Source organism: Athene noctua, chromosome 8, assembly GCF_965140245.1.
Source record: "Athene noctua chromosome 8, bAthNoc1.hap1.1, whole genome shotgun sequence".
Taxonomy (NCBI): domain Eukaryota; kingdom Metazoa; phylum Chordata; class Aves; order Strigiformes; family Strigidae; genus Athene; species Athene noctua.
The window spans coordinates 12,387,787-12,410,739 of NC_134044.1; the positions used below are offsets into that span (position 1 = coordinate 12,387,787).

The window sequence follows — 22,953 nt, forward strand, 5'->3', positions numbered from 1 at the left end:
GGTGAAGCAAACTTTTTTATTTATATTCAGGTAAAAACATTAACCTGATGAAGTAAATTATTGCAGATTTGAGAAATCAGCACATAAAACAGTTGGACAGAGCATTGCTTACAGGTGCTTTATCTGTGTCAAAAGACAAAGGCTGAACTGTTTGTTCCAAGCTAGCACTGGGGGAGGGGGGAAAAAAAAAAAAAAGAAAAAAAACTACAAAAGTAACCAGGAACTTAGATCAAGAACAAGAAAACTGTTTACTCAAACAGGGAATGAAACAACTAATTAATCTTTTAAAAAACTTTACATCAATTCGAAATGCTCTGGCCTTACCACAATACACACTGGCCAGCCCAAGCTGTTGGACTTCAACTACATGAAAGAAGTAATTCTTCCTCGCCTCTAATAAGAGGCTTTTGTTGCCTGCATCCTGTGTAAACAGCTCTAGAGCGTTGACTGGTAAAGACTGTCGCCATTATATCCTACCACTACAGTAAAACTATGCTATAAGGAAGGTTCTACTTAGTTACAAAGGCTGAATTATATTGACAATATATATTTGATTTCAGTAAAATTTAAATTATCTTAATCAGAGAAAGAGGCATGGAGCAGTTAAATGCCCATGCTAACCAAAACATAACAATTGTTGAATGTTGCACACAAAAAGAACCAAGTGAATTGCACATCAGACAATACATGAGGATGGGTAAAATTAGAGGCAGGTGAGGGTACACAGAACTAGTCTACTAAACTAGATTCGTCAAATACATGGTGTATTTTAATTTCTGTACTTATGTACAAAAGTTGTCTTTGGAGGAAAAACTTCAGACTTAGCTAGATGGATACACACAGCCCAGTATTAAACTGCACAGCGACATTTATTGTTCCAGCCTGGAAAAACATCCCTTTTTAAATTTCACACAGCAAAGCAAGTTAAAAACTTCACTCATCAAATAAATGATAATTTAAACAAGAACTTGCTAAAGAAACCTTGTCACAACAACTTTTAGGGCCTGATCACTTTAAGTCCATAGGGGCCTTTAATGAATATCAACCAAGTGTCTTTGTTTATAATCTGCAAGCCGTTTTTCTACAACAAGAAGGCGTAACACGTTTCCTTGACTCAGGTGATATATTTAGAAAAGAATCATGAGTTTCTCTTTTGCTGTAACAGGCAGACATTGCATTTTTCATTGTGATCAGGAAAGATGGAATGACTGCTGCCCTTCTCTCGCAGCTATCAAGAGTTTTTCACGCATTATCTCAATAGTTGAATAGTCCGGCAATTTGAGATAGTTCACACAAGTCATTACTGAGGGTAAGAAATCATCTGGATTCTCTGTAGACTCAAATGTCTTGCGTACAATTGTCAACGGAGGATTCAAACTTCGAAAGCCTATTAATGAGAATAAAGACATTCAGAATAAGGTTGCTCCTGTAAACCCTCAGTTAACACTGTGGACATCTAACAGTGACAGAAGCATGCATTCGTAACTGACTACTTAATCTCCATTTTCAGAAGTTTAGTCTACGGCTTTATAAGGCCATACAGCAAGCTAAAAAAAACCCATCTAAAATCATGTCTGCAGATTAGTTTCCCAAGATGAATTTAAAAAAAAATTAATAAATAAGCTAGACATCTACTTTTAATTCTGTGTTCCGTATGTGTAAAAACCTATTCCAATCACATTTTCAAAGATACTCAGAAATTATTTATGACTGTGGTACCTTATTTATTTTTTTACTCCAGCTAAGGTTTTTATACTCCTAACCCTCACTCCTGGTTGCATCATCTCTCCGCAAAAGAGCTCTAAACTTCTTTTTTTTAAAATCAATTCTTTCCACCACCCCGAGGAACGTAAGTAATGGAATAGATGCATAAATTATGTTTTTACTTGCAAAAGTTCAGCTGAGAATATGGTAAAATGTGTATTCTACAATGGTCCCTAGCAAAGACAGCAAATTCGTCAGTTTTCCTCATTGCTTCTCATCTAAATTCTGAAATTCAAAAGGGGGAGAAATTAAATTTCATCACTATGCTAGTATTGTTTCCTTTCAAAAAAAGAGATTGTTTCCAGGTAGCAATGTTGTCATAACTTAACGCACCTCTACCCAAGAAATATAGTATTAAGGGGTTTGAGTTTTCTTTAAATTTTGAACTATTTTTTGCCCTCTGACAGGTTATCTGGTAACACAAACTTGAAGAGGGTCAATTATGTGTCATATGACCAGAAAATTTATGAGAATTCTACCTGAGGTGTACCCAGCCATTTCTGAAACTATAAATGTCAGACAAGCATGAACCACTAAACCAGTTAGCTCGTTTTTTCCTATACTGAAATAATCCACTTATTCTGAAATGCATTAATAACATGGATTTCATATATAGCAATATGTAATAAACAAAACCTACCTCCTACAGGCAGTCTGGGGCTACCCGTCACAAACTGGAGAAACAGTCTTTGTTGCTCACTATCAAAACTACTGAGAATTTCAAAGAGATACTTCACTGCTCGACTACAGAGAGGAAAAAAAGAAAAAGACATTATTATTTTGTTTATAGTTAAAATAACTGCATCAGATTTGTATTCAGTGCATATCTTCTAGTAAGTTCATGTAATTCCTTTACCTTCAATAAAAGTTTATCAAGATTATTTAAAAACATCTTCTGGTGCTAATATTTGTTTTAACAAGACCACATTACCTGTCATGTGTATAACCATGATCTGGCCTACAACATTCCATTAAAGTCTTTGCATCCCAAGTGTCTGTTTTACTGCCGCACAAGAGCTGCTCCAACTATAAAATTAAAAAACAAGGAAGTAAGGTTTCCTCCTTAGAACTTGAGACAGAATTAGTACTCTCTGTTCTGACTACTACTACAGCATTCTACTTTCTGGAATGGCTTGCTGCAAAACCACCTCAGTCACGCCAAGCAATCCTCCCAAATTCTTTGAATGCAATAGCTTCATGCCAGTGACAGCCTCATTTGCTGAATCTGCCTTTGCATACAACCCACTACCACATGAGATGATGAATGTTATCTCTTAGAACAGAGACAGTCCTAATAAGCAATTTACACTGGAGAATGAAAAACACCTTAATGTTTTGGAAATCTCACAATTTTTATAGAAATCTAAGGGAATGGGAAGAACAGTGTTTGCACTTGCTTTTGGAACTTTAAGCTTGTCTTTGAAAGAAAAAGAAAATCAATCATTGGAGATGGATCTGTCAGACAGCAGTTTTGTACTTCAATTATTTTGTTTGTTCCTTCTATGCAGTTAGGCAAGCAGACATCGTAGGCTACAGTCAAAACATTAAAGGCTTCTCCAGATGCCCTTCTAGGATACACGAGGGGTTGTAAAGCCCCAGTCTCAGTAAAACAAGACGTTTAACACACCTCGCTGTTCTGTTCGTGAACAAGAAAAAGTTACAAGCTCTTTATAATCATTTATGAATGGTTTGTAAAAAGGTTCAAATGGCTGGATAGCTATCAGCAACAGAACATAAGATCACACACGTATATTCTATTCAAGGAAGAGATAACACTATGCCTATGGCTTAATTTTGATCAACTATATTAGTAGATTAACAATAGACTACTATCTGTATTTCAACATTTCCAAGCAGAAGCAAGCATCAAACCACGCCAAACAATGACAAGACAGAAGAACAGCATCACACATACCACAAAGTGGAGAAGTTTGGGTAAAGCACTGGAGAAACTAGAGTAATCTGGCATTTTTACTAGCCTTATATTTGTTGCAGATAAAAAGGTGCTGGTACTCTGAAAGTAGTACCAATGGAGAGACATAAAGAATCACTATAAGCAGTTACAGAAGAGTAACGCAAATGTTTAGTTAACACAGTGCTTCAGAGCATGCTTAACATTTCTTCATTAAGTCAAAGGTTTAAGTTTATGAAGGTAAACAAACCCTTTGAAGTACAGTCTTCAAATAAACTCCTTAAATGCAGAGTAATAAAACATTCTCTTCTGATCCAGACACCCATAACTGTGTCTCAATTCAGTCCACTTAAAAGTGTAAGAATTTTACAAGGAAATTGATATGGTGCGTGGTGAGAACAAGGCAAGACCAACCACTGTTATTCTTTGCCCCTTCATCTGAATCTTCTCGTACCGTTTAAAGCTTTGTTAAAGAGCTGATGATTTTTTTTTTTAATATAACATACAGGTAGCATCCACATCTATATCTACAGCTACTAAGAGGTACTGCAATACAAGGAATTAAAGTACCCATACCAGTATAGAGAGCCTGCATATATAAATTTAAGCACTTTTCAGAAAAGCTAGATACACTCAATTTTAAAGAAAATGGAGCTGTTCATAATGAAAGCATCAAATAAATGACCACTGAACATAGAAATCTTTAACATTTAAGTATACAATTTAAAGGACATTAAGTTTTCCTAACATGCATCAAAAATGTAATGTCAGACTGTCACAAATGCACTGCATACAGTGCACACCCAGGTTCACTATCCAAAATATATAGCTATAAAGTTGTAAAAGCATCAGTAAAAACACGTTTACCAACCTCCTCAGGATAGAAGTACTGAAGATGACTGAGGGGGAAGACCGATTCAAATCCATCTCTGAATGAGTCAAACTGTCTGGCAACACCTTCATTTAGTGCCCAAAAAATAACCAACTGCAGGGAAGAGAAAAAAAAAAATTTAAAAAATAAGGAAAAGAGAAAGTCATTTGAACAAAGGAAGAATCAAAAAATCACTACTGTACAAAAGACCACAGCTGCAGAAAAAAACCTTTACAGTAGCCTAGTCATATGCTCACTGTAGTTGTGGCAGTTTGAACTTTGATTCAGAGCTTCTCTACAGCATTGCCTCATTCTGCCTTAACTCATAAGCTCCTAACACTGCATGTGTATAAGCGCAGTGCTGCTGCAATGCAACAGACACAGAATTTATTTGGTTTCTCTTTATAACGTTATTATGTGGTCTGTCATTGCAAATTAGCAAAAGTCATTTGGAGTTCAAACAACCCCCTATTTAGAATACCCTAAGTGTGCAAGTCATGCAGAATTTAAGCAACTTATTTGTCTTTATTTTTTAGAAAACAAGGTTAATAGACCAAATTCACATTTGCTGGTTAAACTGAACCTATGTAACAAAATATTTTAAAACAAACCTAAATATTTATTAGATATTTTTAGAAGCCAAACCTAGATGTTCTCTCTGTACACTCAGATCCATTTAAATTTCAGCAACTGAAACAGAAATCCTTAGGGCATCATTGGCAGTATTGTATTAGTTTCCTCCATGGAAACATATGGATCCTTTTCTAACATATAGCAAGAAGACTAAAGTTACTTTTAAAAACTATATTAAGTATCTTAATACTGTAAGAATACATGGAAAAAAGAGAAATAGTATCATGTTACTGGGATTAAGAACTGTAAGACAAAAGACAGTAAGACAATAGTCTAGGCTTTTGGTGGGGGGGTGGGGGTAGGGGTGTTTGTTTTGGTTTTATATCTGCAGTTAACCCCTCGAGACTAAATTCACCTTCCAAAGTGGACAGCACATACTGAAACAATAAGCACTGGGGGGAAGAAGAGGACATGAAATAAACAAGACCAAAATTCTTTTAGATCTCCTGAAGCCAGTATTTCTCCAATAAATTAAGAAATAAATTATATACAGTAGATTGCATGCCAAGTTCAGATTCTTTTGTCAGTTAGTGCTACTGGTGACTACACTTGCCTTGGATACCTTCAACTCCAGCAGGAAATGAAGGCTGCTTGTAAGAGATGTGCTGTCAACACACAGCTACTAAGTTGTTAAATGTGTTAAAAACTCTAAACCTGGAATGCTGAGAAAAGCATCTGAGTACGATTAAAAATCTCATTGATACTGCTGGACTCCTGAAACAAGTATTTAATCCTGTCCCAATAACTGAAGAGTTACTTGTTCCAGAAAGCTCTCAGATATGAAAGCTTATTAGGATGTGTTGATAAGCTTTCCTACTAAAGAGTCAGGCATTGAGTTTCAGGTAAGATACACGTCCCTACTTTCACACACCAGGTTGTAACTGTATGAGCAGGACTGTGTGGCAAAATTAAGCTGCAACTGTATTCTTGTGGATTCAAAGAGAAGATCAAATTGCTAGGTGAAAAACTGCACTCCAGAAACTTTTTGTCCAATCTAGAACAACTTGGCCTCTTTACAGTACAGCAGACAAGGAAAGAAGGAAAAAAAAAAAAAAAGAATGAAGTCTTTCACTACACTGGCAGCTGAAATAGTTCCACTTTCTGATAAAGGTAGGCCCTGTGGGTACTGTCCTTCAGGAAAAAAGGGAGGTGGAATGTGGAATGACGTAACTGCAGGAGAGGCTAACAGTAGGATATTCTAGCTTTATAAACTACATCTAATGGTAACCACACACGATTTTAATGAAAATGACATTTTCAAGAGCAGGACAGCTGACCCACAGGGAGCTGTACAGGCTAGCTGATAAATTAAATATACTGTTTCTAAATTACAATTCATCATAGTTGTGATACAGAGGACACTGATTTTTCTCTCTGAAATATTTTCTATTTCCTTGACATCAAGTCCATAATGCTAATTACTAGGATCTAATCTGAAGTCTCCTCTATAAGGCAGGAATATAAAGACAAGTACAGAAAAACTGCACAGGTATCCTTTACAGAAAATAGTCCCAAAACTTGTTCAGAAGGAAGCAGAGAGAAACCTTTCTGTGGTGATCTGCTTCCCCTTTACAGTGCCAGAGGCCTGCAATAAGACAACTACAGGACATCCAAGATGTCTGCAAGCCTTTCTCAGCATATCAGATACCTGATACATGTTACCTACAAGACTGCAAACTGTACAAAAATTAGACCTGAAAGCAATCTCTCTTAGCTTTCCTCAGTAAACAGAGACTGTAAATGCTGTTTCTAACAAACTATGGTTGTTGGCATTGCCCATCTGTAAGTCTGCAAACAGAAATATATTTAATTTTGTAAGTGATTCCTGACTAGCAGAATTTGCTTTCAACAAATAAAAGTATGAGAACTGGATATGTGCATAACAATTTGAATCTTGAGGATAAACAGCAACTGTTCAATACTCAGTTATAAGGATTAGGGAACAACTTCACAGAGTTCTCAGTTGATATCCAGGAGCTTGCATGTCCCTTACTGAATCGTTTTTACCAAAATATCAGATATGTTTATCAGTGTTTCAAAATCTTAACAGTCCTCAGTGAAACCGGCAGCAGACTAACCTGCCAGAAAATGCATTATTTAGGAATTGCTCTTTCATGATGCAATCAATCGTTCTTACCCCCCCATCCAACTCATGGCTTCACATGACAATACTGCATTCTTCCTGCCTTTCCTCATCTCTTTTCCAGGCTGTTTTAACCTATTCCCTTTAACACATTCTTATGCAGAAACAGTTTCCTACCTTTGTTCAGCAGTATCACCCTTCTGTTTTTCTAGGGTTTATGTCCCTTCTGACATAAGAATAAAATAAGCAAGTGTACTGTCAATTTATTATGGCACTGTTTTGTTACCTGTTCCTTACATTTGTTTTAAACGGGTGGGGTTGGTTGTGCAATTATATTTTTTTTGGTGGTTTGGGGTTTCTTGTTTGTCTGGGTTTTGGTGTGGGTTTTTTTTTTAAAGAAACACTACTGCTCTAGTTTTGACTCACAACTGAGCTGATGTTTTCTTAAGTTCAACTCCAAAAAAATTCACTATTATAGCAGTTCAAAACCCATTGAATGTGAGTAGCAGGTGCTAAGTCACTAATGCAAACTAATCCATTAGCATACTCATCCATGGGAACTCGTTAGAAGAATCTAAGAGTTCACAGCTCAAATTACACCACAACAGACTTTATCCAAAAAAACCCTATACTTCTGATAACTTCATTATGTATAAACCAGACTTTTTTGTACTATAAGAACTTTCAAGTCAGGTGCACTGACTAGTACTCAGAACAGTTTTTCTGTAGTAATAAGCTAGTACAGAATAGAAACAAATCAGTAGGAAAATTACTGCTGTGACCAGTTCACGAGAATGAACTGAAAAATACGTGGAAACATAACTACTTCAGAACAAGGTGAGGAAGAATAAAGAAAATTTTAGTTCTAAATTTGCTTTTACGTACTCTGAGATACTCCTCTAGATTGTGGATGGTCACTGGTGTATCTTTTCCCCCTTTTTTCAGTTCTATATTAGGAAATCCAGGAAGTGTGAAGTCCAGGCCTAGATCTTCCACTGAGCAGCCATTCATAGTCAGAGCCTCCAATGCATACTGTAGACTTTCTTTGGTCTAAAAAATTGGAAGTGAAAACCAGTGAGAACAATTATTTCATATTAACTTATCCAAAAATTATGACTTCTAAAAGCAGTTGACTAAATGTTTCTATAAAAATATTACTGTTAATACTGTTACAGTACTCTTTGCTTTCTTTCTATATTTTTCATACATAACAGCAGACCAAGACAAGCCAGAAACTATCTTAATGGATGAACTTGAAAGATTGTAACAGTACACTTTTCTGTAGCAGTTTTAGAATTACTTTACCTTCTTGCATTGTAATTTATTTAGTAGAAGACACTACTGCAAGAGGAGGAAATGGGTAATACGCTAAGGCTCTTAAGCTACGTCTTCTCCTTAGAATAATTAATGACATTCATATTCAGCATGCATACTGACATTTTTCAGCTTTCATCCACCAGGTTTCAAGTTTTTCAAACTCTTGTTGGGAAATTAAAAGCAGTGATCAAGGAGAGAGAGACAGTGTGGTGAAGAAGAACAAACTCCCACAAGCTTGCAATAGCTTCACTACTAACAAAGCAGATATATTAAGAGTATAAATTAGGTTATTATCACCTACTGTCTATTAACATTGGACGCTCGAAAAAGCATGCATGCCAAAGACCTTTTATCACTACTCACAGCAGTGAACAGTATTATTTTCATTTAAGAGTGTAACCTTGAAAAATTAAGGCTAAGAACCTGTATGCTTCCATATGAAACCAGTTCACACCAGTTCTGCATACAGCTCTTCAGTGGGGAAAAAACCCACAAAAGGCACCTTCCAAAAAGCCCTGAAAACCAATAAAAAAACCCCAAGCCTCTTGAATGTTCAAAAATCAAGGATAGATTTTTTTTTTTCCTCTGATTGAAATGACTAGCCAACTTTAACAAGTGAACCAAAAAGTAAAGTTTAGGCAAACACGTGGCAGTTTTAGCCATTTCTAGCCTATGTTTAATCACACAGAAAAATCCCATAATAAATTCCTAATGTTAGAGTCTACACTACAAAAAGACCATGTTATAACTACTAGCTACTGATTTAACAACATTAAAGCTATTCCTTTTATTACAATGAAGTAATTATCAGTATTACTATCAGTATTATGCAGTATCATATACTCTTAATTACAGCTACTTCATAAAATCCAAACATGTGTGAAGATGCGTTCTTCCATTCTTAGGGTTACTTTCCCACCTGTGTTTTGTCCTGCTCAAGTCTTTTCTTTTGTCTTACAATATCTTCAAGGTGATATATTGATTTGGCTACTACTGGATCAATACTGAACAAGTCATGTGATGTCAAGGAAGTTTCCTGTCGTAGCATCCATTTATAAAAAGGAAGTCCAAGAGGAAGGTCCACCTGGAAATCAAAACTTAGTTTAGTATTGAACTGCCTTTCAAAACTGTATCTTTTGCTATTTTCTCCCTTGTATTCCAGATCTATTTACTAACTCATAGTTCTGGCACACACAAAACCACTATGTCTAACTGGTATTACCTGAGAAATTTAGTCAAGAACTCACAACCAACTGATCTAATGTATATGCACTAGGCAATCAGCAAGCTAGCAGCTGGTATAATAATGAGCTCAAAATGACCTTGAAAGAACATTGGAGAGAGATTGCATGGCAAAGCTTTTCCTTTTTTCACTGTGGTCTCAATAGACACTGTAAAGTTCTTCAACATACACTACCCTTTCGTCCCTCAAAAGTTCAGCTGCATCCCTTCTCGGCACCCCACCCAAACTGCAAAAGCTGAAAATAACTCCATGCAACTCAATGATATTTTTTTCCCCAACAGTCAGAATTAGGATTTCCATTTAACCCCTCAGAATCTCATTTTCCATTTTATTCTCACCAGTCTAAAATCCATGATTGCCTTGGCCATTAGTTTCCCCAGAAAGCGGAACTTCATTTTAACTTTTGCAATGTGAGCTGGCTTGGCTGTTCTACCAAAAGGAAGTGCAAAAAGGCCCTGAAGGTTATGGATGTACTTTGTACCTTCCTGGCTTCCTGTTAAGAACAAAAGAAAAGTTTAAAAAAGTGAGTTCAATACATATACTACTAGTTTAATCTCAGAAGCAAGTTTGAAAGCGATTAACAGATAACTATAACCTAAAGCTTCTTATAAAATTAAAAAAAGCCAAACTACAAAGATAATCACACACTACCATGAGGCATATTATCTGATCACCAACTGAGATGCTTTTTCAAAGCCGTTCACATAATTAAAGTCTATTTAGGATCAATTCAATATTAGCTCAATATTGATAGTTCAGGTAGTAAAACATTTACCTTTTGGATTGGCTAAAGTCACTTCTTCTCCCCTCCAAAGGCCTAAGTCTGCTCTCTGTAGTTCCTGAGATACAAGTGCATAGAACTCTAGCGTGGGGCCTAGGCCTGTGCCAACCTTCAGGGAGAGGGAGGGTGTGGGGAGAGGAGGGGGAATGAGATAAATGAATGCGTCAATTAGGTCAGTTTGAATATCAAAATCTTTATTTATTCTGAGAAATATGGTACATTGTTGGCTATAAAGAAAACTGCATTACAAAAAGCATCTAGAAAACCTAACTATGCCAATGCTTACGATACAACTGAGACAGCTTGGAAGGAACACATATTAGAGGGAATAATAATAGCATAAAAGTATTAGCCACCTAATCGTTGTATTATAGAGGAAACGCACACAGATGTTTGCTTTCGAGTTAGAAAAATTGTGCTCTACAGAATAAGACCGATTATGAAATTTAGTAGACCAGAAAGAGTTCCTCCTAGCAACTAAAAATCACAACCAAGTGGATTATGGATAGTTAATAGATAAAATTTTGTGGCACCAGCAATGGGAAGGACCAAGAGACTAAGTCATTCAAGGAAAGTTGTAGCTTTTTTGTATTACTCTTCAGTAAAAAGGGGTTAAATTAGACTGCATTGATATTACTTACTTCATTCTCATACTGGATTTCCAACATGGCTCTTGAACTGCCTAGATCCTGCATCACAGATTCTGCCTGTTTCAACAGCTCATCTCTGTTCACAGTGCGCTACACATTAGAGAAGTTTTAAGTAGTGAAATTATGTCTGTAAGTCCCAGCTCCCAAGGCAGTTACAATAGGATAAAAATTAGTTATGAATGTTTTTCCACCCCATGCTAATAGTTCCACAGTTCAACAATTTGTAAGCTTATAGTTTGATAAAATAGTTCTTGTTTCTATATAAAAACTGACTACAATTAAAGAGTTTGATATAAAATGAAAAACCAATGTCTTACATTTGTATCAGTGTAACTAATAGTTGGTACTCCTGCCAAGCATCTGGCAGTAGGACTATAACATAGAAATGTTGTCATGTGATGTTATGTACCTCAAACTAATATATGGAGAAGAAAACACAAAATAAAGATGCCAAAATCCAGCAGCCTAAAGGAAAGATCTTATACCCTGCCCTTGCAGATTCTCTAGTAGAGAAAGTGGCAGGTTTAAAAAAAAAAAAAAAGCCACACACCCACCACAAAAACCCCCAAAACCAAACCACACACCAGCACTGGGATTCCTGCATATCAGAAGTTACATTCTAGCTGAAGTAGATTCTTAAGTCTCTTGTCTTTTTTTCCCCCCAGAGATATTCAAGACCATACAGATCTACAATATCCAGCAGACCTTAAACTAAGATAAGATCTCTCCAAGACTCAAGGCAGATACCCAAAACCCCCTCAATTTAAAACAAACAGTCACAGCTTAGTTTTATTATGTTGTGATAAGAGATTTAATACTCTCCCAGAATACAAGAACATTTTTGTTTATTCAGGTAACACTTAAAGGTCTAAATCCCACTGCTTGAATTCTTCTGAAATTCTAAAGCAAAACATATGTTTACAAGGCAATATATGGAAATATCACTAGTGTAACCTAAGCCTGAAAACTCAAAACTCCACATGAAAACTCCAAAATTAGTCAGGATGTAAGAAAGCAAGTGTAGCATACTCTAGCCCCTGCTGCCACCTTGTGGCAGACACCTAAAAGACGTTGTGCTTCCTACCCAGGGGCTTTCAAATGAATAAAAACAAACCTCCCCTTATCGGTATACTACCCAAACCTGAAGTTTTACAAATAAATCTTGCTCACAGTGATATTTCTATAGTCAGTATAAAAACCCCAACAAATCATTCATTGCATTTTTAAAGAAGATATACCTACTTTTTTCCTGTCCAGTCGCGGTGCCACTCTGCTATCCTGAGAATCTGATTGATTGATTTCTGGATTCGTATCCAGCAGTCTTTGCATGGCTCGATCACGATCAAAAGCAGTTACATAAAACAGCATTTGACGGGTATCAAATGGAAAGAAGAATGGGCTGCAAAGAGCACTGGATTAGTTAGCTGGGTTCCAATTAGCATCTAGGACTACAGTTTAGTCTAAAACATAATAGAAGTGTAGTATGCCTGAAATTAATGCTTTACTAAACACTGTGGTGAAAACAGGCCCCAAAGGAAGACTTCCAAGACACACTTTAGTTTTAGTTACAATGCTTATGAGCAAGAGTCTGGAGATAGAATTTGATAGAAGGTATCAAAAAATTCCAGAAACTTCTAACTCTTCCAGAAGAATAACTCAAAATACCTGACTCCCTTATCTATGCAAAGTTCATATCAGAAAATAAATATTCTTTTACTTGTTCACACCTGGCTTACAATTTAAAAAATTAACAAATTCTAGAGTATGTATTTCCAGCCAGCTGTCACCAATGTGGCTTACATTAACATGCTTGAAAAATCCAAGAAAGTCAACTTTTATTTCTCATTCTTTCAAGTGGAAAAGTTTTACAGCTTACACTCTGTATCAAGATACTACATAGTACGATGAATATAGTTATGCTTTTAATATTTTATCAATAATTCTACAAATATTTTCCTTTGTACCATACTGAATATGCGAAGATAAATGTAGTGGTATGACAAAAATGCCATTAAGCAGTTTAACAGGAGAAAACACAACCTGAATAGTCACATACTATTATTTCAATGAGAAAACTTCAAGTTACTCAGAAGCTCCTGTAAGAAGTGATCCAAACTTTGCAGCTACTCTGTCTGTATGTGGTTTAAGCTATGCCATGCAGGTTTAAACGTTCACCCAAGTGTCATTATGTAACTTAGCAAGACTTCTATGACTGTATTTTACTCTCCCTCAGCACTTCCAAAAGCCTTCTAACATATGATGCACCTGGGCTGCCCAGCCAAGAGGCCTAGTGAACTCAGATTAGAAACACTATACAGTAAGTCATTCATACCATGTTTTTCCAAGTTCTGTCAGCCAAGTTGGTATGTTTCCTGTCATAATTACCAAAGGATCCTGAAGCTGCCTGTTTGCTTTTGCTGTCAGTTTACTGTTGATAAACTCTGAGGTTGGAATTATCTCCTTGCAGATTGCATTCTGTGTTAAATAAAAACAATGTACTTCTAGTTAAAGTAGTGCTGGAAAAAATACCAAGCCTCTGTTAAGAGGTTTCTTTATGCTTCTAATTTGCTTATCATCACAAGAGAAAAAAACAACTTTCATTGTCACTTTGGTCATACAGAGTCTAAGCCATGAAAGAAAGACTGAGTAGATATTTACTATTCATTTTCTTTCAGAAATTATTTTGCTCTTTGAGCTTAAAGGAAAAAGCATGGAAAATGTGTTTAACACACTAAAGAGGAAATCATTGACTCTAAGAACTTAAAAGCCTCCATCTTAGCAGAAGTTAAGAGAAATACGTAGGGCAAGATGATATTCACATCGTTCTGTCTTGGTGGGGTGAGGTAGCCAGGGGAGGAAGGTGTTTCAGGACAGAGGTGTCTGTATCAAGTATGAAAGTCGTTTGAAAAGTGCTCTACTCACATCATACAAATAATACCAGTAGCGACTGATAGCATGTAAAACTCTCAAAAGAAGAATAACATCTAATGAGGGATCTTCAAATGTTATGTTTTCAGGTGGAGTAGATATGAGGTAAACTTCTAGAGGATTTAATACTGAAGGGCAGACACCATCTAGAAGGAAAAAATATGTTATCAAAACAAATCAATTATAAGTCTTCCCAAGATTTAATTATTAGGGGCCTAGGTAGTCATTGCAGTCACTTAACTGCAACAGTTTAGTTAGACGATTCAGTAAGTATGTTATTTTTAATATACAGTAATATATGCTTAATTTTCATTTACTTGCTTTAAAAGAAACACTATGGTGTCTCTGAACATTCTTCCTTCTCATCCTTTCAGAAATTTCACAAATCTAGCATATTAGCAAGACAATGCACTTACCATGCCACAATTCATCATGCTTTTTAGAATTTCTAGGGGAGGTTTTTGTGGGAGCGGTTTGTGCTCTTCCTCTTTTACCACCAACACAGTCCTTATTACCATCTTCATCCTCTCGCACGGGTTTGTACCTAAAAAGTAATTAAAAGTTAAAACATGTTTGAGAAATACTAACTTACATGGAAACAAAAGTAGTTGTAAAAGTGTTGGTTCTTTGATTACCAGAATTTTACTTGAATGACAGTTAAAAAGCAGAAAGACGAGAACAATGCATTTGGATATGACACAGCATTTGAAGCTAGGCCCTCAGAAGCAAAGTATGTCATGGGGGAGAAAAATGGGGACTCTCCAGCTCCATGAACTGAAAGAAGAGAAGCAGAAGTATAGACAAAAAACCAGAAGTGATTTTTGGTTTGGGTTGGGCTTTTTGGCTTTTGAATAACACATTTAAATATCAGAAAGAAAAAGACATTTTGTAATGTTAAAACGTTTGGCACTGCTCTTTACAAAGTATGGCTAGCAAGTATCCGCACACCAACCAACTGTGAAAACCAGTATGAAGTTGACCATTATTTGTAGACTGCGGACACATTCTCTATTGTTTGTGGTTAGTTAGCTAACACTATGATTTCCCTCCACCTAGCAGGAGTCATTTAAGACTCCCCATTTCTTCTTTATCAGTTTCTCTCATGAGCTAGAAAATGTGAGTAGCTAACAATTCTTGCTAAGATTTAAGTATCTCAAGCACATCAGGAAATTGAAAGTTTCACAGTTTTGGGAAAGGGGATAAACAACTATATTCCAATTTTCTTTATGTATATAGATCTAGGAAACTGGAGAAGTTGTCCCCTGATTTCTCTAGCCAACTTACCAAATGGTATGCGTTTTTGTCCAAATCCCAGCTCTTCCTAATGGGTTGCTTTCATCATCTGTAGACTCCCTCTCCTCCTCAGCTTGCAAACTGTACTGCCTAACTGCTTGATACACAGTCATATTGTATGGCAGCAAGTGATCTCCAATGTAAAATTGCAGTCTATGTCTCACATTCCCTGAATTTAAGAATTGAGCAGCCTGAACAAAACAAAAAACCCACACAAGTTAGAAAACTTGTTGCTAGCTTTTTTTTTTTAAGCCTCTCACCACACTGTTCCCTCCCCTTACCCCCAGAGCAAAAGCTTACCAAAGATTCATCTATTTCTTCATCAGACCCATCATCATCACTATCCTCATCATCTTCTCTAACTCTTCCATAGCCTGAGACAAGAAGAAAACGACATCCTCATTTGTTTATACACAAAACATAGCAGTGCTTTTGTACTTTGACTTAGAAAACTCCACTGTTTAAAACAGTTCCAAAATATATCAGTTAAAATAGGTTCAAACATGTTAGAACAAATTTCAGTATCAACATCTCACATCTAAAATGTCAAGTTACAGCCAATATGACAGTCAACTAGATTATACTTCTGTCAGTATTTAGACTGAACCACTTACAAAAGGAGAGAGTTTGTCCCAGAAAAAGGAAGATTCTCTGCAGTCTTAGTCTCCTCCCCTGTGAGCAAGATATATTTATAGCTATCTTCCATTTGCCTTCAGTATAATCCTCACAGGTTTTTACAGACTCTACACTACTGACAGTAGTGACTATCCCAAGAAGCAAAACACATATGACTGTGTAATATATATACCTCTAACTACGAGGTATCTTTCAATGGCTTGTACCAAAGCCAGAGGATCAATCTTCACAGGTCCACCTTTCCACTGTTTCACATTAGCACAGTCTGGATGTCTTTGCAGCTGGCATTTTAACTGATGTGTATTGAAGAATTTTAAAGCTTGGGATCCTCTGTTAAGAGAAAAACTCAAAATAATTTGTGAAAAAAGTTGCTACACAAAGAATCTAATAACCATCACTGCATTAAAAAGTGCTTATACATGCGTTTACAAATTCACTTGTTCAGAGTTATTTTTCAGCCTACTTCTCTAAAATAAGCTATTAAGACTTGGATAAAAGAATAAAAGTTTTATTCTGCAAGATCACCAGAACACAAGTTGGACAAAATCTGATTTCCAATGGAAGCTACAAGGATTAAGACAATTCTGAGGTCTGATTACAATACAGCCTATACTGACCATCTTTGAGGTCTGAAGTTGATCAGTAGTCAGCTGATGCCACATGAGGTTTACCTGCAGTGCAACAGGGATCATAATTCGGGGTGGGGGGGGATGCAAGTACCCATTCATATATTTTTAATACAGACCTAAAGAGACAACTTGAAAGCACCTCTGTTCTTTCTTGCCAAGTATAGATTATGTACATGTTCTATCTCACGAAACTATCAATACTCAAGGTAGCCATTTTTATATATAAACCTCTTGGGCTGCTTCTATTTCCAGGTACTAGTGAAAGACTACCAAATCTTAATGCCTCAAAAGTTCTCATTAACATTATCCACAGTAAGACCAGCAGTCAGACAGTGCTACGGCAGTCTGACTTCCCATGTTTAATTTTCTATCAAAAAGAAAATCAGACTTTTGCTTCTATGAGTAGCAGCTTTATAACTTTGGTAGCTATCCCACATTTTAAAGAAGTAGTGCATATTAGGAAGCATTATAAGATTACAGAGCACATAATACTGGCTTTTGCAAAGAGTAAGATGATTAATTTCTTCAAGTATTAGAAATCTCTGTATTGCATTCTTTCCCATGGATTTTAACAGTTTCACAAAAAACAAGTACTGAACTTTAATGTAAGTTAATTAATGCTATAGTGTGAGGCTCTACTACATCTACTATAAGGGATGTTGTGTCACAATTAGTGACAAAAAAATCCACGATATTTTACTACTTGGGAGACAGAAGACGTCTGGCATTTCACCAGGCTTCAAAAAGGAGTTTTGAAAATGAATTTTTGAATGTTCCTCCCCTCCTAATTTCCACACAATCAGAAGAATGTCTGTAACTGAATTGAGCTTTTGACCAGCACCACAAAACACTTTCAAAACTTACAGGCAACTTCCAACTGAAATAGATGTACTAACTGCTATATATCAACTGAAAAAGTATTGATTTATTCAAGAAAAGTGGAGAGAAGATATACAGGTCTTCAATCACTCAGATTAGTTACTTAAAATGCAAGTAACAAGTTGTATTCCAAACTTAATCTAGTTTAAGACACAGGGCAGGTCTACAGTTATATGCTGACAGCCAACAGTTATCACTCAATCCATTACCATCCTAGAGAACAGAACTTCAAGAACAAAGTTTAGCCCTGTAATACAAACTCTCAGAAGTTTAATTACATCTCTAAAAACATATCAGTGTCTCAGCAATAAATACCTTGTTTCTTTTCAGTGTTTGTTACATGGGGACAAGGAAAATATTCAAATTTTTAAAGCTTAGATTTAGACATTGAATTTAAAATTACACATCCACCCTCAATCTAAGCGAGAGAGGTTTCAAGATAAGCATACATTTGGTTAAATACTCAATCTTCCACTGAATAAAAAAGTGTAATTGCTTTTGTCTTTAATAGGGCCAGAAGTTTCCATCACCTCTTGAAACTTTTAGCATTGAAGCAAGTTTTGGAAAACAAAAGCTTCCAACAAAACTGTTACCTGAGCATTAATCCTTACCTGCTCCCTGTTCCATTTCCACTAGGGAAGTCATGCACTTTGACAGGAAACTGTTCCATCTGACTGAGGCAATTGTTCATTTTATGGACTAATGCCAACAAAGGTGCATTTTCTAATGGCTCTAATCTTCCAAGGGGTTCTTCACCAGGAAGCTGAAATATATTCCAGGCTTTTAGTTACATGCTTGAATTAAGCCATTGTAAGCAATTTATACCACAAATTGTTTTTTTTTTTTTTTTAAAAAAAAAGAAAATTAAGAGTCACTGCTCTCCATTAAAATAGCAGAAGTATCTTAGATGACACATAGCAAGTTTATGAAAGACTTGTTTCAAAGAACTTTTCACTCCTGATTTTAGTTGACTAGCCCTACAGATATTAAGCATTCACCCCTAACCATGAGCAAAAAGCTTCATGGAAGCTCTAGTTATCTACTTTCCTCTCTTCCACTTAATATTTCTTCCTTTAAAAACAGGATAATTTAGTTTCTTGCAGTACTGAGCACTAAAATAGAGCAAGTGGTAAGATTACTCTCTCCAAACTCTTTCCATATCAACTTCTTAAAACTCAGGAACAGCTTTCAAGTTGTTCAAGACTCAGACAATTGGCCATTCAGGATTTTTTTTTCCACTGTTGTGTGGAATTTTCTGCAATTACACGGTATTCTAAAAAGTGTATGACCTGCAAAGACATAGAACCATGTGAAAATTGTAATGTTATGCAGCTTAGGCATTAAAAAAATAAATATTCCTTCCATACTCCAACTTTAAGACAAGGTCATTCCTGGACCTCTCAGATGGTCAGGTAAGTACAATTTGAGAGAAAGACAACTAAGAATGACAAAACAATAAACAAGAAAACTTACTGGAGAAGAAAAAAATACATGAAGAAATCTTTTCAATCTGATATCCCTGCTTACAGCATCTTTCTCACTTTTAGATGTCAAATAAAGCAGCAGTTGTTTAACAAACCCACTATGCTGGATTTCAAATGAGGAGACGTCAGACTCCGAGACAATGCTACGGATTTCTACAAGGCACTCTGTTCCACCATCCACCTGAAAAATATGAAGGTAACATTTTACTACCCAGGTATTAAGAGATTAGGAAGTACTGTTTTTTCTCCTACTGCATAGAAAGCTCTAAAGGGAGCAAAAAGCAGGGGAAGTCTGGAGTGTACAGTAACTCAGTACAAACAGTGACAGGGCAAATAATCTGAGGATAAGCAATTTCTTTAGTCAAGAGTAGACACTACAGACAACATCTACATATTTCCCATTATAAGAGAAATGCAAGGTCCTATTTCTGTCTCATGCAGTGAAAACATGAGCTCCAAAATGTTTATAAAACACACCACACTAAAAATCCTCAGATCAGTATATATTTTACATGACATCTGTGTGGGAGAGAGGAGGATGCTAAGTTTCATATTTTAAGGATTGCTTAGATCAAAGCACAAAACATAGCTCAGCTGTTTAACTACTTTAGAACTTACAGGTTTAGACAATCTATCAAGGATCACAACTATCTGAGAAGCAAGGGTCAAGTTCTTGAGATGCTATAGATTCAACCCAATCTGTATTTCTTTTATCCTTTCTACCGCTACTTTCACCACCCTCCCACCCCCAAAGTTCTTATTACAATCTGTTTTCTTCTTTAGGTATAAAGTCAATCCCTAACATTTAACTGCAGAATTTTAAAGTTTGGAATAAAATGGTATGTAGGTGTCACATTGCTAGGAATCAAGAATACCTGTGCTAATACTAGTGATTTAAAGTTATATGTGTCAGAGCTTATATACTAATAGTAAAAATATTCCAAGCAAACCATTGCAAATGAAGAAATACCATATCATCATTTACGGTAACAAAACCTAAGCTTAAAGTATTTGCTATGCAGTTTAAAACGGTCTAGCTTCCTCCTAAATACTTCTACTGCCTCTACACCTACTCCCATACTCCAAGACTGCCATTTCTAACCTGGAGGTTGAGTTGTTCAGTTGCAGTGCAAAGTCTCTGTAATACGTTTAGTGCAGGATTGCTTCCATCCATGTTTTCAGAACTAAAGTAACGTTCTACAAATTTATGGGCTTGCTCCTTAATCCAGCCCTTAATTTTTTCTCTGTAAAGAAGCACACAAAAGACATTCAGCCACACTTAGCATTTCCATGCTCCAACGCTGCAAGTAAAAGCACATCCAGAGTATCGTTTTCCCCATGTTTAACAGCAGTCACAGACAAAAACTCTTCCCTCTTACTCCAACCCAGTAAAGGTCCATTCTCTACAGATTACTTCTTGCACCATTTTTCCCAGTTCTCCAACTGTTCCCCAGCATGCTACTTAATAGTTTAAAGAGGTTTTTTCCTCTACTTTTACTTCTTGATTCTTCTTCCAGAGTTATTTAACAGTGGTTAAGCTCAAGCTTCTTTGATAGGTGCTACCCGATGGCTTATCATAAGAGATTAGCTGCACCTCAAAGTCTACATCACATTACAAGTATTTTTATGTTTTGTGTCTGTACCTGTTATTGGAAATGGTATCCTTGGATGCAGCCCTTGCAAGACCACTTACTCCTGCTGTTCGTGCTGGTTCAATATTATTACTGTTGGACTGTGTGCTTAATCTTCCCCATGTTTTAGGATTTAAACTTGCCAAGAAAGAAGATTTAGGAGATTGAGTAGTAGTAGGGCTTTTAGCTAGAGGAAGCAAAGACAAAATTGAGAGAATAACAGGTTATTACAGCTAGCACTTTTGACATCTTATAAGCTTACTTTTAAATTTAAAAGGAAATAAGAGTATTACATTTTAATAATGATTTACCTTGATTGTCTGCTTTGTCATCATCTCTTGGAGGAGAGTATTTTGGTCTCCTTGGCCCTCGTTTTGGCAGTCTTTTCCTCTTTAGGACATCACTCAGTCGTCTGTCCAAATTTAAAAATAAAGTAACATGTTTCTATCCACCAAATTCATATGCATACCCATCCCTCAGTTTAAGATGCATCTGCCAGCTATTTCTTCAAGAATTATAAAAAGTTTCCATCTCATAACAAGGAGTTACAAGGGAAGAATGATTGCTGGGAGAACACATCTCAACTCTGTTTTAATTGGAAGGACAAAGTGACTACTCCATCCAGAAAGAAGCGGTTCGACTTGCTGTCACCCTTCTACTATGTGAAGTAAAGAACAGCCTGAAGTGCCTCTAAATAAAGGTTTCTCATAATTTTCAAGGTTTTATTTGTGTAGCCATTTGGTTACTCAGTTGAATAACCTTAAGAAGAAAAAAAAAAAAATCCACAAATCTCTGCTAAATAAACACCAAAAGACACTGGATATTCGACCTGCCTCCCTCTGTCAAAGCCCCTATCAAAATTTTCAACAATTTATGGTGTTTCCAGCACCAAGTCCTATACTTTCCAAGCTCACATATTTCAATTCTGGTTTAAAGTGAGCTTCCTTATTATGCCAATACATTAAAGACAAACCTTTAAAGACATTTAAAGACAAACTGTGTAACACCAAAATAATTTATTCCTACAAGAGATTTTAATTCTTCAAGTGTTCAAAATGGTTGCATTCCAACAAAATAACTTAAGGATGATTTTTCCCCCTCCTGTCTCCAGCAGAGAGGAACCACACACCATAGCTATCTTTTCTCTGAAAGAAACACTCTGTCCTCAAGGGTTACATGAGACTACAGTTGTTGGTCTTGGCATTCTCCAGCCTCTCCCCAAACAGCAAATTGCTTCATAACATTACATCATAATTATCAAGTGACTAGTTTGTTGGGGTTTTAACATTTCATATAAAATGTATCAAAACTACCCACTGATAGCTTCAACACCATCCCATTTTAGAACCTTAGAGGAAAATACCACAGCAAAATGCAGATGATACAGTGTAGCAGCCCATGTCAGTCAAGACTTAAAAAAAGACACAAACACCCCCCCCAAACACCACCAAAACCCCTCCAAAATATTCCCACCCAAAACACATCCCAATAGATTGTTTTTCACAACAAGAAGTGCACTTACCCCTGTGGACTCAGATCCAAAGAATCCTCCCGGCTGTGTTGTAAGCTGGGAGAGCCCAAATCTGCAGGTGCATTACTGGCAGCAGTGGCTGTTCCAGTACTTATTGTTGTAGTGGTACCCAGCGTTCCTGATCCATTAGTGCATACTTTTGGTGGGCTTGTTAGCAAAGCCTCAGATTCTGCTAAGTTCTTCACTTGGTGCATCACCCCTTTGCAAAAGAAGAAGTCTTTGTTTGGTGGGTTGGTTTGGTTGTGGGGTTTTGTTTTTTTCAGGGGGAGTGAGTACAGCAAGAACAAAGATGTTTTAAAAGGCAGAAGTCTGTTATTTGAACCTCTACTTTGGACTATGGCAGCATCAGCTCACCCTACCCATCAATACTAAGTTTTAAAAGCAGTTCAATCATTTCTTCAAAAAGTTTAACTACATAGTTTTAAAAAACTAATCACAGCAGCAAAACAGTAGCTAAAGAAACCCCCAAATCCCCAGTGGATTAGAACAAAGACCTCCTACTAAAGATTCATCAGCTTTGTCCAGTAATACTACCCATGTAATTTCAGAAAGCCATCTTCAACCTAAATATGTTTGCTAGCACCTAGGAAGCCTGTATAAACTTGTTTCAGATTCAGAAAAAACAAGCTTGTCTCCTTCAGAGACTTAGTCAGCTCTTCTCTAGTCATATGATGATAGCTTGCATGGA

General features: G+C 36.4%; 1 protein-coding gene across 6 annotated transcripts in view; it reads right to left on the reverse strand.

Moving 5' to 3' along the window:
• TRIP12 (thyroid hormone receptor interactor 12) overlaps positions 1–22,953 on the reverse strand; it is an 82,099-nt gene continuing 59,146 nt past the window's right edge. For 3 of the 6 annotated variants that reach the window (XM_074912713.1, XM_074912710.1, XM_074912709.1), the window contains 22 exons: positions 22,257–22,464; positions 21,046–21,146; positions 20,747–20,921; positions 20,206–20,347; positions 19,093–19,284; positions 18,231–18,382; positions 16,284–16,441; positions 15,776–15,849; positions 15,467–15,666; positions 14,599–14,726; positions 14,177–14,328; positions 13,587–13,729; positions 12,497–12,653; positions 11,246–11,344; positions 10,599–10,713; positions 10,162–10,316; positions 9,500–9,664; positions 8,149–8,313; positions 4,548–4,661; positions 2,696–2,790; positions 2,405–2,508; positions 1–1,387 (listed from right to left, as the gene is read on the reverse strand). In XM_074912713.1, coding sequence (XP_074768814.1) covers positions 1,191–1,387; positions 2,405–2,508; positions 2,696–2,790; positions 4,548–4,661; positions 8,149–8,313; positions 9,500–9,664; positions 10,162–10,316; positions 10,599–10,713; positions 11,246–11,344; positions 12,497–12,653; positions 13,587–13,729; positions 14,177–14,328; positions 14,599–14,726; positions 15,467–15,666; positions 15,776–15,849; positions 16,284–16,441; positions 18,231–18,382; positions 19,093–19,284; positions 20,206–20,347; positions 20,747–20,921; positions 21,046–21,146; positions 22,257–22,464 — 3,191 coding nt within the window. In that variant the 3' untranslated portion in view covers positions 1–1,190. Of the gene's footprint in view, positions 1,388–2,404; positions 2,509–2,695; positions 2,791–4,547; positions 4,662–8,148; positions 8,314–9,499; positions 9,665–10,161; positions 10,317–10,598; positions 10,714–11,245; positions 11,345–12,496; positions 12,654–13,586; positions 13,730–14,176; positions 14,329–14,598; positions 14,727–15,466; positions 15,667–15,775; positions 15,850–16,283; positions 16,457–18,230; positions 18,383–19,092; positions 19,285–20,205; positions 20,348–20,746; positions 20,922–21,045; positions 21,147–22,256; positions 22,465–22,953 lie in introns of all 6 variants that reach the window. The other 3 variants (XM_074912712.1, XM_074912707.1, XM_074912708.1) reach the window with 1 other exon arrangement.